Source organism: Notothenia rossii, assembly GCF_949606895.1.
Source record: "Notothenia rossii genome assembly, chromosome: 5".
Taxonomy (NCBI): Eukaryota; Metazoa; Chordata; class Actinopteri; order Perciformes; family Nototheniidae; genus Notothenia; species Notothenia rossii.
Window position 1 is genome coordinate 52,876,091 of NC_136903.1, and position 15,678 is coordinate 52,891,768.

At 40.8% G+C, this 15,678-nt stretch overlaps 2 protein-coding genes across 2 annotated transcripts; both read right to left on the reverse strand.

Moving 5' to 3' along the window:
* Positions 1-1,712: 1,712 nt before the first annotated feature.
* Positions 1,713-14,700, reverse strand: LOC307039309 (uncharacterized protein). Its single transcript, XM_079681219.1, has 16 exons — positions 14,245-14,700; positions 13,788-13,914; positions 13,448-13,528; positions 13,022-13,217; positions 12,477-12,575; positions 10,690-10,922; positions 10,423-10,601; positions 10,244-10,337; positions 9,745-10,052; positions 9,483-9,600; positions 9,315-9,406; positions 9,086-9,203; positions 8,636-8,752; positions 3,748-3,936; positions 2,903-3,102; positions 1,713-2,734 (listed from the first exon to the last, which is right to left on the reverse strand). Exons 9-15 carry the CDS (start codon positions 9,949-9,951, stop codon positions 2,903-2,905), a joined length of 1,041 nt encoding a protein of 346 aa, XP_079537345.1. The 5' UTR covers positions 9,952-10,052; positions 10,244-10,337; positions 10,423-10,601; positions 10,690-10,922; positions 12,477-12,575; positions 13,022-13,217; positions 13,448-13,528; positions 13,788-13,914; positions 14,245-14,700; the 3' UTR covers positions 1,713-2,734.
* On the reverse strand, positions 4,585-7,002 carry LOC307041179 (zinc finger MYM-type protein 1-like; the record flags this gene model as incomplete). The annotated part of the gene is made up of 3 exons (XM_079684504.1): positions 6,947-7,002; positions 5,239-6,843; positions 4,585-4,627 (listed from the first exon to the last, which is right to left on the reverse strand). The coding sequence occupies exons 1-3, from the start codon at positions 6,994-6,996 to the stop codon at positions 4,585-4,587; spliced, it is 1,698 nt and encodes a 565-aa protein (XP_079540630.1). The 5' UTR covers positions 6,997-7,002.
* Positions 14,701-15,678: the final 978 nt, after the last annotated feature.

A 15,678-nucleotide genomic window follows, 5' to 3' on the forward strand; every position in this document is an offset into this window, starting at 1 on the left:
CCGTCACAGTCCAGGGAGGAGGCACCCTGGATTGGAGCCTTATTACTGAAGGGGCGGTCTCTCCACGAGACCGACACCTCATCCAGCATCTCCGGGAAGACTGGAAGGAGCTGCCTCTTTGTCCTCGCTGCGTGGGGCAAAGTCTTCCCCTCGTAGCGAGACCTGGAGGTCTCCTTGGCCATTTCAGGCCATGGGATTTACAGCCTGGACACGGCACGTTGACACACGGCCTGCAGGTCCATGCTCAGACAGGGCGAAGCTGGTGCGCTATCGCCCGGGAGAGCAGCCATCGCTCCCGGCTTTGCAGCCTGAGCTGATGACACGAAGACATCATCGTCTTGCTCATCCGAGTCGGACAGGAGGAACTCAGAGGTATCCTCTTCGTCCTCCATGTAGTCCAACTCCAGGACATCATCCGCGGGCGAGACCATGGTGAGGTCCAGTTGGGAGCCCCAGCCTGACACGGCGCGGGGCTCAATCTCCTGTCCCGACAAGCTAGCTTGGCGTGCTAGCCATCGGCGGAGGCTCTTGATGGTGAAGCGGGCACAATGCCCGCACGAGCCGGGGTCGTCGATAGCCTCCTGGACGTGTTCCAGCCCGAGGCAGGACGAGCAGACCTGGTGTGAGTCTGTGCCTGATATCTTCAACCCGCAGCCGCAGAGCCGAGCCTCCGAGTCCCTGACTCCTCTGGTGTGAGGGAGAGAAGCGTCCATCTCGGTCGCCGTGGTGACGGCGTGGAGAGGACCCGCTCGTAACAGGTACGTTGCTGAGAAAAAATCCTTCCCCACCTGTCGTTAATCCGGAGAAAAAACGACGGTGTAGAATTTTATTCTCAAAGAATATTAACTGGTGTGTTAATACCCTTTTTATCTTCCCCTCCTCTGGTGTGAGAGAGAAAAAGAAAAAACCGTCCCCGCTACCTTGGTGTCGGTAGTGAGTAAAGGCAAGTTAGTAACAGGTGTGTTACCAGCTTGAAAAATCAAAACCTTACCTTTAATTCCGAAGAAATAAACGGCGAGGTAGATTGCAACACTAACTGGTGTGCTAGTATTAACAGTCTTCTTGCAGAAGAATATATAGAAGTAGCTGGCGAGTGCCCGTCGAACGAAGTTAGCTTGGATAGCTTGGTTCCGTCTGTGGACTGTGTGAGCTAGCCCGGCTACCAATAGAGATGTGCTCTGAAGCGAGAAGAGGCGTTTGAATGATGCATGCGGCGTAGCGAAAGCTACTTATAGGGGGTAGATTCCCTGACGCTGACGTCAAGATCACCAGCCAATCAGGATTGGCGTAATGAGGTTGATGCTTCTGTTTGCTCCGCGATGAGGCACATCCCATAGTGAGACATCTCACTTCATGTTACTCTGAGAATATAATAATATTCCATCTGTCACATAGTTATGTAAATATAATACCTTGCATATCTTGTTATTGCTCATTTGTAAATTCAACATATATATTTTCTTCTTTATTTCTTGTCTTTTTATTTGTATTGTATAATGCCATGTGTTTTAATGCTGCTGCAACGCAAAGATTTCCCAAATTGGGATCAATAAAGTTCTATCTTATCTTAAACCAACAACCAGTGTTCCGGATGAGGATCATCTCTTTACAAAAATATTCAAGTGCTAACCCATATTGTTACTTCTAAATGAATTTATTTCCAAACGCATTATAATGCAGTGTGATGTAAACAACAAAAAGTACCACAGACGTATGCTTAATTTATATTTATTCATCAACCAACCACATCAATAACATTGTTTTTAAAACAATAAAATGGTCCTCTCTGGCAATGGTTTACTTATGTGTTTCACCACAATACAAGTAAAAGGCCACCATAAGGGTGTATGTCTTGACTCTAGAGCGTTGGGGTTAGTCTAACATGAAAAGCATGGACAACAGAACATAAAATCAAGTTATGCAAACGGTTATAACATACAGTATTAAGAAATCATACAACACAACCATTTTTTTATGATTTAACTATGTATATTAAACATGTACATTCTATGTGTAAATCAAATATAAACATTTATAACAATGTATTATTTGGTTTTGAGAACAACAATGAGGTGATTCACCAAATAAACTATTTGTTGTTTATCTCAATGTCCCTAATTATACATCCTAAAAGACTGTGCATTGTACATGTTGATTGAAGTACTTCAATCAATCAGGTTAATAGCTGGAGACCAAAAAGGAAATATAACTGACAAAGCAATTAAAGCAAGTAACGCAAAAGAAACTAAAATGAACAATTAGAGGAAAGCTGTGGTGTAACAGGTGCAGTCATATAAAGTTAATGACAGGTAAATCCTATAAGAGATTGAAAATAATAATGCATAGGCATCCCGTTCTGGGAAAAAAGGGAAAGACCTCCTGCTCTTGGACAATGATGTGCTCACCAAGTTGTATGGTAACCAGCAAGATATACTTGGAGATTTAGGAATTTACATTCTAGTGTTTCAAAAAGGATCAAAAGTGAATGGTTCATTGCTCAGGATGCATTCCAGGGATGATGAGCATTTTCTTCAATACAATTTAAGTTGTGTACAAGTGAAATGTTTGGCCTGATGCTGCGGCATAGGGAAAAGTCATATGGTCAACATATTCAAGGGTGATCTTCCATTGAGGAGTATGAATACAATCTCTAAATATAAAGTGAGTAAAGTATTTACATTTCTGATAGCACATGAAGTCTTGGCGGATATTCGTGCTTGAGAGCAGCAGCAATCTGGGGAAATACAGAGAAACAAAAAAGAGGGGCAGGTCAGAAACCAAATTTGAGGTTTTTGAATACACAATGTATGTTTAGCCTTAATGAATACAAAAGTAACAGCAACATGTCTAGGTTGAGGCTAAATCAACAAAGATACTGTTCATTAATTCATAAGTAAATTACCTAAATTATGTTTCCTTCTTCATCTTCACTGGTGTCTGGACTGCTTAGGCCACTTTGACTTTCCTCTTCATGTTGAAGGAAACAAGCATCAGGACCTAAAGCAGTCTTGTACTGCTGCAGTACCACCTGCAACCTCTCCAACGCCTCAGCATGCTTCCTTCTTAGGGTGCACCCAAGTCCTCCATTCCCCTTGTCTACATCTGAAAATACACAAAATCTTGTTATATGGACATACTATAAAGTAAGATTGCTTCACGAGGCCAGAGCAATTCAATGGAGTATATTCTCTCCCATGTACATATAAAGATGATTGTCACTGTCAAGGGACTTCATTATGTAAAATGGCCGGGTCGAATGGGCAAAGGCCATTATGCTCCATCCAATTTCTGTGACCAAGAATGATTTGGGCTGACTTTTTTTCCTTTAAAAATCATACTTTACAAGGTAGGTTAAGTTTTGCTTTCAACTTACTTTCCTCAGCCACCTTATTTTTTAGAGCAACTGCCATGTTCTGCAACCATGTGCAATGCTGCGCCATCTCCCACAATAGGATGCCTTTCTCCTCTTGCGGTCTCCGTGTAAGCATGACTTGATCAAGTATCTTTTTCTTGGCACAGTTATGTATATACATGAATCACATTTTCATTATAGCATAAAAATATATTTAAAACTCCAAACATGTACTTTCAAAATAATCAAATGTATACACAATAAGAAAACTTAAGATATACCCTTAAACTAAATGAACGTTCTAACACTCTACATGATATGTGCATAACTCAGCAAGGTATACCTTCATATAACAGAACTTCAAATGAATTATTATGAAATATCTGAAAACTGACCCATGCCATGAACTTCCCACGGCCACAGCGCGGACATGATGCTCCCTCCAGAGAGGGAATGCTCCACCGCAGCAACATCTATGCCTCTGGCAGAGTCGTGTACCAGCTGGTTGTACTTCAGTACCTCCTGATAAAGGCGTTTTTTGTCGTCTGCAAGCTTCCTTCGAAAGTCGATGGCGGAGCTTGCTGCTGTCTGAAAAAGACATGAAGTAGTGGGATAGGGATCAGGGGCGCAGCTGCCCTGTGTCAGGGGGGTATGCAGCAACAATTTTGGCGCCCCCCCCCCAAAAAAATGTTTTTTATATATATATATATATATAGTAATAATAAATAAATAAGTCTGCTGGACATGGCCTTTAAATAATAAGGGTTTATTTTAAAGCATATCAGCCACTGTAGGTCTACCATCATTAAAAAATAAACAAATTTACACATTTACAATCATTATAATCAATGCAACATAAAACATTAAAACATTAAAATGCAAAAGTAAGCTTACAAAGATCCATTAGAACACACTATGTTAACAACAACCACAGATGTAAATCACTTTATAGCTAACTCTGGTACCTGAACTGTCTTGTACACGGCCCCTGACAAATAAGCTAATAAATAAAAAAAATTAAAAAATGATGTAGCTTATGTAACAATGTTGCTACCTGAGATTGTAGTAGAGCACTCTTTAGTTGCTACTAAATCGTAACATGGCGTGCCTTTGCACTTGCCCATTTATCTAGTATTGCATCGAATGAAACAGTTCGTGCCACACTGTTTTCAATTGAAATGACTGCTAATTGGGTTAAGCGATCATTGCTCATGTTGGAACGAAGGTATGTTTTAATCAGCTTTAGCTTGCTGAATGATCTCTCGGCAGAGGCAACTGTCATAGGCATTGTCAGGAAAACTCTCAGGGCTACTGTCAGATTTGGGAAAACCAAATCAAGGTTCTCCTGTAGGAGGACATTTAGTTTATCCAGAGCCTTTTCATGCCCCCTAAGTAGACGGCTTGCTGGGTAAATTTCCTGAATGATATCCCTTGAAACATCATCGGTAGCCAGTGCATATCTTGTCACTGATTCCTCCAACTCAGCTTTTGTCATGTGTTCCATTTTGTAAATGAACTTAAACTTTTCGGACACAAGCTGAAGATTGCAAAATCTGTCAGACAACTCCTGAATTACAGTGTCAACAATAACATTAAAAACCATGCACCTAAAATGGGTCTCAGGTTCCTGTTCAAAATGGCCAGTGCTTGAATCATCTCCATGAAATCTCTTTTGCTTTCTGCAACGTCTTTCCTTAAAGTCAGGGGAAGCATCCATCTCAATGGCTAGTCTGCGTGCAATGTCAAGGGATTTCTGAAACCCCTCCTCTCTATACTTACAGAAGAATTCTTTCAGAGAATCGATCATCCTTATGGCAGTGTCCATCGAAATGTTCACTGCTTGCATTGCCTTGCTAACAAACGTGATCTCTGACAATAGATCATACCAAATCAAGAGGCACATCAGAAACTCCATGGTAACAATCTCGCCAGAGAGCGACTTTGCCTCTGAGACTGTTTTGCCGTCTTTTTCCACTTCCTCAAGCTTTTCCAAAGCAAACTCTTTGAGGATATCCCACCTCTTCACCGAAGCTGAAAAAATGGTGTACAGTCTCTGGATAGTGCCAAAAAAGGTAAGACACACTCTGTTTGATGATGCAGCATCACATAGGAGAAGGTTGAGACTGTGGCTACAGCAGGGGATAAATAGTGCCTCTGGACACTTCTGCTGCACCAAGGCTTGAACACCTTTGTGTATACCTCTCATATTCGAGCCATTGTCATAACTCTGTCCCCTACAATTCTTCAACTCCAACCCCAGGCTATCCAGCACCCCAGTCAGTGTTTCTGTGAGACCTTTACCAGTGGTGTCCTTCACAACTATGAAGCCAACAAAAGACTCATTGATGGTGGCTTTCTTTTTGTCGTCCGTATGAACATACCGGATTATGACTGAGGCCTGCTCCTGCTTTGAAATGTCAGGAGTGCAATCCAACTCCACAGCAAAGTACTTGGAGGCTTTGACCTGGGCACAAATTTTACCAAGTACACAGTCTGCAATTGAATCTAAAAATTCATTCTGAGTGCACCAGGAAAGATATCCTGTGGTTTTTTTAGCCGCTACCTTTCTAAGATGCTCTGCTAGTGTGACATCATATCGTGCTATGACCTCAAGGACACCCAGAAAATTTCCATTTTTAGGATCTCCTAATGTAGCATTCTTCCCCCTCAGTGGCAAGTTCCTTTCTGCGAGAAAGAGTATGCAATCGATCACTCTCGTTAACACGCTTCTCCAGTGTGCCTTTTCAGCTTCTATGGCTTTTTGCAAGGTACTGTCAATTGTCTTACCAAGGCGTAAGCGAGATGTTAATTCTTTCCACAAAAGATACGCGTTGATGTGTAAACCACTGGTTTCATGGTGCTGCAGCGTTTTTGAAAGACTCTGCCAGTTATTATATCCCACCACAAAGCGTGTGTCAACAACGCTAGCTCCACCGAAAAGTTTACACGCAAAACAATACACCTTATTCGTACTTTTAGAATACAGTAACCAATCTCGTGCAACTTTCTCTCCATTTGACATTGTGCGAAAACAATACGCTTTCGAAAAACACCTTCTAGACTTCTCTGATCTTGGATATGGCCCATCAGGACATTTGTGTGGGCCATTTTCAACAACACACTGCCTAAATGAGTCCCCAATCTGATGTGGTGGTGGCCAGTCTGATGGATCTTCTGAGTAAGGCCTTGACTCAGCCCTCTCCTCTTCACCTCTCTGTTCCACATTCTCTTCCACCTCATCTTCACCTCTCTGTTCCACATTCTCTTCCACCTCATCTTCACCTCTCTGTTCCACATTCTCTTCCACCTCATCTTCACCTCTCTGTTCGACATTCTCTTCCACCTCATCTTCACCTCTCTGTTCCACATTCTCTTCCACCTCATCTTCACCTCTCGGTTCGACATTCTCTTCCACCTCATCGTCACCTCTCGGTTCGACAATCTCCTCAAATTCCACCTCTGTGGTGAGTGGCTCTCCATCTCTGTCTGCACTATTATCCCCAAAAAGGACACAGTGAATAGGTTGGTCAACAGAACTTCAAACCATACTGGACATTGAGTTTTGTGTGGTCAAACTAATAGAACTCCTACTACCTGACATCATCACTGGTCTCATCTCTACTTGATGCCATCGCCGACCTCATGTCTGTCTCATTCACTCCTTGCCTGTGTTCTTTTCCACTAAGATATATTGTCAAACAAACATTATGAAATAGATTTTCCATATTAGTTTTTCCTTATTAATAATATTAAAATAATATTAAGAAATGAATCTGTTGGTATCAAGACCCCTACACTTACACCTAATGTTAGACCTACCTGTTGCCTTCCCCTGTCTTTCCTGAGCCACCATCCTCACACCTGAATAAAATGAATTCACTGTTAAAGCAGCTGTCTAAATTAAATTATTATATCAGCCCAGTGATAAGGCAACTTAATAATAAAAAAAACAACACTATTATGCCGTGTAAGGTTGTGCTGCTGTTGAAAGTACATTCACATTTTGGATTTTAAAAGAACAAATAAAAAACACTATTATGCCGTGTAAGGTTGTGCTGCTGTTGAAAGTACATTCACATTTTGAATTTTAAAAGAACAAATACGGAGAGCTACTTAGCACAGACCTGTAAAGAGATGTGACCCTGTAATAACAGCTTCTGTGTCACCAAACAGATGTATAGCCTGTATGTCTGACAGCACAGCTAACATAGACAGCTAATGGCAGCACAACATATTTAAATGATTCCATGGTTAGCTATGTTTTCCAGCTTCTTGACATGTATTGTGCATGCTACCTTATATTTACCAGTTGTTATTTTACCTTAATACAATTTGGACGTGACATGAATGGGGTTTAACCAAAATCTAAATGTAGCTATCAGAAACATCGGTTTGCATTAAAGCTAGCCGTAAACCACACTTCAGCTGCTAGTGTTAGCAAACACTAGCCAATCTGAGAACAGTCTGTTAACATGAACTGACATTTGCAAGCCTCTTATTTGGTAGCAAATGTGTGCATGATTCCATGATAAACCAGAGTTATTGCATTAGTTATGTTTTCCAGATTCTTGTCATTTATTGTACATGCTACCTCATACTTTCCATGTCAGCGCTGGCGCAGCAACATTGGTTTGCATATTCTAAGCTAGCCATAAACCCACCCACCTTTGGCTGCTACATGCCCAGTGTTAGCATACGCTAGCCAGTCAATATTTCCAAGCACAGACAGACGTCACACTTTAAATCATCCTATTCCTACCTGTTGCCTTTCAACATCCACTTATTTAGCTGTTGTCGCATCCCTTGACACGCCGTCTCCTTTTCCCTCTTTCTTTTTCTATTTTCTGCCCCCGACCGCTTTTTTGGTTTATCCATGATTTCTTTTTGACGTTAACTCACAACGAGCGCCTGCTCCTCAGTGTTCACGGCGTCCCTGCTCGTGCTCCCTCCTCTATGTCAAAATTCTATGATGGAATCTTATGAGATAGGGCGCCCTTCTCTAGCATATTACTCCTCTAAAATGTTTTAAAACCTTAAGGAAATGCAGAAACTATTTAGAAACATAAAGAAAATACCATTTTATTTTAATTTAATTTAATTTTTTTTTTTTACCATCGCTTGTTGGGCGCCCCCACTGGTGTGGCGCCCCTATGCGTTGCATATAGTGCATACCCACTTTTTGCGCCACTGATAGGGATATGTGACAAACTATATTTGCAAGTGCAAAAAATATATATAATTCAGTAGGTTGAATCTGCAACCTAAAACATTATATTGTTATACCATTCTGTCGGTAAAGGGATTGCTTCCGCTGCCTCACACTTAGGTAAAGCCCCTCAATGCTTTGCTGCAGTGCTGTTTGAAGGATGTCTTCAGAAGAACCCGATGTTTCTGATGTTCCTGTGGAAATAATATTGGCAGTAAAATGTACTGTTACACAACACGTAACGGTTTTGAGAAACAAAGTTGTGCAACATATTTAACACCTTTTAACACAAATTGATGGTACAACTATGGAAACTGGAACATATCAGAGATAAACATGGACACATAGTTGGCTTGCTATTGCTTGAAGATTATGTCCCTGTCTACTGAAATCCAGTGAGGGTCCCATTACGTGGCATGAAAAATCAGCCTTATTGCCTTAAAATTGGCTGCTCTTTCGGATCAAATCTGTAAATTCAAAGAGTCATGGACAATGATATGTAGCTGGTGTTATCTCGTTGTGCTTACCAGATGCCCATTCCTTCACGTCGGAAATCCACGTCGACACCATGTCGTCTGAGACACAATGTAGCTCCGTCTTGAGTTCCTCAAGACTTGCAGTCTCTTCCAGGAGCCTCTTACTAGTCTGATAAACAGTAGACGATGGACATTTATCAAGATTAAAACTTGCTATGATTAACAACAAGCCATGTGCAAATGACAAAGGACACAACAACACCTTTAATAGGAGGCTCACCTTCACATATCTTGTGGAAAGTGCCTGATGAAAGGAGTCACCTTTTTTCCTGTTCCATACCATTGCATGCACTGTGAGCATGTCCAGTCGTGCTTTTGAAAGCAATAATGAGGTTATGATGTGTCATCTAAAAAAGTATGCAATAATAGGGCAAAACCTTTCACTCACCTGCTTTGGACATGTATTTTGTTGTCAGGGCACAACGGGACAGGTAGCTGTTGACCTGCTCCACCTCTTCCCTAGCGGTCATCCCTGCTCCCTCCCGGTTCTTCCCACTCCATATAATCTGATGGTAAAAGGTTGCTGGAATTGTTGTGCAAAGAGGCTACATACTACTATACTAAACAGTATAGCTTAGATATTTACTACTTCAGTATTATAAATATAACAAATATACGTGATACAAAGCATGGGCTCGAGCATGCATTACACTGAGGAATGGCTTCATGGTGGTCAGCTCCTGGCGAGCAGGAAGGACACTTGCAGCTTTCTCCATGTACGGCCAGTACTTGCAAGCCACATCCATGGCGAAGAACTTGGCTTTGGCTGGCATGAGTTCCTTTTGAAAATACAGGGGGTAGGCGAATATATCCCCCTGTACATATTTAAGGCCTTCAAAAGAAACCCATGGCGACATACAGCCACCTCCATCCCTTCTTCATCCAGCTTCGAAGCCCTCCTTGACGTCTCCCTCGCTGCTGTCCACTGGGAGTCCCCACTTGTGCCTCTTCCCTGGGTCTAAGACACACATTACATCATGACAAATCAGTTAAAAGCAATGGAATCACGATCTACACCATTTGTTCTAATTATCTGATTTCGGAGTAGATGGTAAGGAGAAGTAGCTGAATTTGAAGAAAGCCAGGGTCGGATATACATGGCTATTTTTGTGATATACCTATAAGGTCAAATGACGAATAAAAACTTGCATTTTTCAGTGATCTCTGTATTTTGTCGACAAATGCAGCCACCGCGCTGTCTTCTGCTACAAAGAGCCCATTAGAAAAGGCGCTGCCATCAGAACTGAGGAAAAAAAGATTAGCAAATATATCCATGAAATATAAACAGTAATCAAAAAAGTTAAATAACAACATTGTAAAAACAGCACCTTCCACTTCGCCGAAAGCGATACAGCTTCCTGTTTCCATCGGCAGAAACAGCCAACATCTCCGGCGTGCAGGCAGGGCAGATGAAAGGAGCACCACAGCAGAGCTGGTCTTCCTCTTACGAGGCATAGAAGAACTCCAGAAAGCTGCGCTTCAGTGCATCTCCGTTGACAGGTCCAGACTGGAAGATAATTACATATATTGCTGTGATTTTGTCTATTTACGGAAATGTTATAATGTATAATATGGTAAAGAATATTTACACTTACTCTTCCTCCACACTTTGTGCGATGCTCCAGCAGCTTTGCAAAGGCCTGTCTGGAGAATCCCGGAGAGATGACCTTGAGCTCTTCAAAGGAGCTCAGGAGGTCCAAGGTGTAAAGTGTGGAAATACTGACCGAAGCTGGCCAGTATCCACTCTTAAGGAGGACTTTCAAGTCGGGGGTCCACTGCTGCTGGCAAGTTTGACAGACATATAGTGGCAGATGCAAGTCATAACGCCCTTGGAACAAGTAAATAAACATAATTATGACACATTTTACAACAGTTCCATCTACAAATAGTCAAAGATGAACAGATATTACATGAAGGTTTTACTCCAAGTTGAAGCACAATGCCTCAGCCCACAACAGTAAACATATAACAACAATTCAATTGAAATTGAAGGATTATTTGAATTATTTGAAGTATTAAAGTAACGTGTTATGGCAGGAAAGTTCAATCTGGTATATTCCTTTTAATGTCACCTTATATATATTCATGTGTGTTAAATTTGAAGGGACAAAGTATATTTTCCATCCCCAATATATTGAGATGAAGTCTTTGTGTTTAGAGAGGGATGCAAGCAGGGGACATCCTAATTTGGGGATAGCTCCAAGACTCTGGAATGTTCCCCTCATAAAAGAAGAGGGTGCGTTACACAGGCTTGGGGCAAATATGTGTGTTTTCATTGCAGTAAATATATGTGCTGCATGATTACTGTTTAACTATACCTCTGTTTTTATTCTTTCATGTGCGGGTACTAAATGGCTACAAACATTGTGGAGAAATTAGCTTAAACATGTTTTATTACTCTATAGGAAATGGAAGCAGCTTTTATGACAGGGACGAGAGAGCTGGGGGAGGGGACATTCTTCTTAAGATTTTCAGCATGTCAATTATCAGGGAAATCTACTTGTTTTAAATAGAGGTGTGTGGTTAATTACTTTGTATTAATAATAACAGTATGTGTAAAGGAAGCTGGAAATATACAATGTGAAACCTTTTATTTGAAGTAAAGATGTGAACAATAGCTCAAACAAATGGAAGGGCTGTAGGACAAATGAGTGTGTTCTCTATATTAGGCCTGTGTGAAGTCTGACTATTTGAAAAACATATCTAATACTGCTTAAGAGCATAGGTAATGTGTTCTTCGTTATTATTGATATGAAAGTGATTTACATGTATTACGTATATTTAGCCAACTATAACAACTATATCTTAAAACATACTTTTAACTTGTGTGTGGTAACCTGAGGGGGGAAGATGGACTCAGGGACAAAGGGCCATAAAAGGGGATGTGTGTGTGCGGGCTGCAAGATGTGAAATAAGATCATGTTCGTACCAGACACCAAAAGGTGTCTGGTTTTCGTCAAACTGAAAGAGACTTTTGGTTTCCGGGTTTCTTCTGCTGTGTCGCACTGATTGGGGGCGACAGGCCATGTGTTGGTCTCTCCCAATAAGATGACCTCTGGGGGAAAGCACGCACACACCTCCTCCTGTGTTTTATAATGAAAGCCTGTGTTTTCCTTTGGTTCGATCTCTTTTTTCTTCAGGCTGACCAGAGAGTAGGACAGGAGAAAGAGCAGGAAGTACTTCCTTTGTATTTGTATTGTTAGTTGGTATCATTAAAACAAGATTATTGTTTAACTTGTATTCTGGTGTTTTCTTAATCCCTTCCTTTGTACGAATTTACCCAGCTTATCAAACGACACGCGGAGACAAGGTTGGTTTTAAACATCCTCCAAATCTCCAACAAAATCCAAATATATATATATATATATATATATTTGTTTACCATTGATGGTAATTAAAATCACTGGTTTGCCTGGTACCACAGTGAAGTTTGTGCCTTTACAGGAGCAGTTGGGTGCCTTTGCAGTTGGCAATATGCAAGCTGTCAAAAAAAAAGAAAAGCACTAATTACCATTATCTGCTGCCGAAGAGACATGTGAACATCAAAATGCAAGTTTGAGAGAGCATAGGTCATGGGTGTCATATCCACCTTCCACTCTAACAACACACGTTGTTGGACTAATTGGTTTAAAAAAAACATTCATTAAACTGTCCCTGTTGTGGAGTGGCTGGTTCTTGTGATGAAGTACATCACAGTCTCCACAGAACCACTCCTCGGGGAGACACTCTCTACACCTTGGGAGGAAATACAAAATTATTCTAATATCCTAGAATTACTTTCATTTTCATGTGGGTTTTCTCTCGGTATCCAGTTTTCTAACATCCCAAAAGTCATGCATGTTAGCTGAAATAGCAGGGCACTTAGCATTAATACTGAAAAATTACAATTAGGTAAAGTAATTTAAATAAAGGTAAATGTTATCTCACCTAATAACAGCTGGCTCGTGGCAGAGGCCACACAGGGGATGACCAACAGCCTCTTTTTCTAGAAGGCATTGTAGGTGGTGTGGTCTCGCTTCTTTCCAGCGCTCTGAGGCTTTCTGCTGCCGAAAAGACCAGGATTTTTGAGGCTCAGGAGGAGGACATGAGGGAAGAATGTCAGAGAGTCTCTCCATATTATTTTCTGTGAACAGAATGGGAAACTTTAACTGTAAATGACTATATTTAAGATGAACACTAAAAATCAAGGATCATTTCTTTGCTCAGTATGGAACTGGCCAATATCTTTACTGAATTACATTCCTCGTTCGAGTCCTGAACTGTCAGTTGTGTATAAGGTTATTTTCTCTCACTAACACAATTTATTTAAAAAATGATTTTAGTTTTAAACTTAAAGCCATTTTTGTGATTTACCAAATTCGTGTTGTGCTGAAGGTTCAGTATGCAGAACCTCCACACTGGAAGACTGGAAGCCCTCAGTCGGGGGGGATGTGACTGTAAAACATCACACAGAGGGTTAACAACAGATAACTGATGATTTGTATTATCTACCTATTGTTTAAAAGCTTGTGAAATTAAATAAAGCATAGTTCTTATGACACCACAGTGGGAATGTCTCCGACTGTAGTGTCACTATGCGTTTATATATTGGAATTATTGGAGACCCTCAACAAGCAATTACTGTGTTTTAATTCGATTTTCCAACCATTTACTTAGTAAATTCATAAAAATGTAAAATAATTGGGATTTCAACCTGTAGCTGAGCCTTGGCGTCGCCCTCCACGCCTCCCTCTCGGCTTGCCACGTCGTACACAGCCCCTTTTAGGGGACTGTAAAGTGTCTCCTACAGAGCGTGCCCGTTTCCTCTCCTCAGCTGCTTTCTGTGACCAAGTAACAACTCATGTAAGGTTGATGTTGCTGATAAACTGATACCATATGACAGTGGACAAATAAAAGTAAATTCATTCACTTGAAGAACATTTTTACTTCAAGTTTTTCCTACTATATACAACTAATGCAGTAAAACAAGTTGAACAAGCTTTATTTAGTAAGCCTCTGCCCCCCATGTTGTAATGATGAACCGTTTTGCAAAGGCCCTATACATTGATCCAAAATCCAGTTACTCTTGGCCTGTTCAGCTTTTTTTGGATAACAGATAGTGCCAAATTCAAGTGGGAAATGAATGAGGTCATATGGGTTAAAACACCAACCTTAGCTTCAGCTAGCATGTGTTCATGCTTCAGCTCAAGAGCCATGCGTTTCCCTTCTTTGGATGTGGGATTATTCCAGCCAGCCAGCCAGCCAGCCAGCCAGAAAGCCAGCCAGACAGACAGACACAACAGATATGCAACAGCTGCTGTATGAGACAAACAGAGATAGAGAGACAGATTGTAAGATTGAGATGGATAGATGAAGAAATAGATAATGAATGATAGAAAAAGATAGAGACAATAACTATAAGAAAGGTAGGTAGATAGACAGAGAGATAGGTTGAGTTTGGCTCTTAAAAGTGCCGTTGGTTTTATGATGGTGTAGATCAGTGTATGGGTTTGTGGTGTGGGTACGGGAGCTGCAGGAGAGAACAGAAAAAGTGAATTATGTAGTGAAACTAGCTTTTTTAAATGCACATTGTGACGGTTTAACTACTTTAGACAGACTGAGTTCATTTACGTGTTTCCTGTTTCATACAAGCACATGGACGTGGACTATGCCCCTCCCCACAAACATATATTAAAAGGTCGGCCAGCGTTAGTACTGTCATGTCTAAAACAAAAGCGATTAAGATAACGTATAACTCACACTTTAACACCGACGTATGTAGCCGTAATTAAGACAAATATTTTTCATACACCACTTATGAGCTGATATAAATGTAGCTAAACTAGTTTAAGCTTATGTTGAACGTGAGCTACAGTAGCTATAGCCGCCCGCAAGGATAATTTCACATTAATGTTGCTTTGCTGATTATGGCGAAGCAAAACATGTATCAGACTTTAGTGACCCAACTTACTTTGTAGCCTACGGACAAAAACAAAAAAGTATGTATTGCCTTATAAAATGCAGAAAAGTTTAAACATCTAACATGATAATAATAAATAAAAAATAATGATATCTTAAACCAAAATAAATTAAATGGAAAATTAACCGACAACAACAATTTAACATAAATAAAACAAGGATTAAAACAAGGATAAGTTTGACTTAATGTTGTGTAAAGTACCCGTCATGGTTAAAAAATATATTTTTTGATTTTTTGAAAATAATACAGCTTCCAGCTTCCCGAGACACGAAGAGGAGACACGCACAATTCTTCCACTTGAAATGCGTTTCAACTGTGTCAGAGAGATGTTTAATCGGTTCATTTTAATTGGGTAATAATTGGTGTTTAATACTGGCAACTTCTAATTGTTGGGGGGTGTGCGGCGTTCGATCCAGTTTCGACTCCGTAAGCTTGGCGCACTGCCACTCCAACATCCAATCCCGACTTGAAGTTTAATCACGGGGACTTTAGTCCTAAACGATAGCTGGGGATTATGGGTAGTGTAGTGTCTTCGGCCATCCTAAACTCGATGATGCTCAAAATTTCCCTTATAGGCCTACGTCTGTTTCCGGTTATTTTTATTTTGAAATTCAGTTCCTGAAGG

What these genes read in the sequence shown, in the direction of transcription:
- LOC307039309 (XM_079681219.1), bottom strand. Translation starts at nt 9,951, where the DNA reads ATGTCGCCATGGGTTTCTTTTGAAGGCCTTAAATATGTACAGGGGGAT. An exon ending in TTTCCACAAGATATGTGAAG is followed by an intron (nt 9,204 to 9,314) that starts GTGAGCCTCCTA and finishes ACTGTTTATCAG; the next exon opens with ACTAGTAAGAGGCTCCTGGA. An exon ending in ATCCCTTTACCGACAGAATG is followed by an intron (nt 3,937 to 8,635) that starts GTATAACAATAT and finishes TTTTTCAGACAG; the next exon opens with CAGCAAGCTCCGCCATCGAC.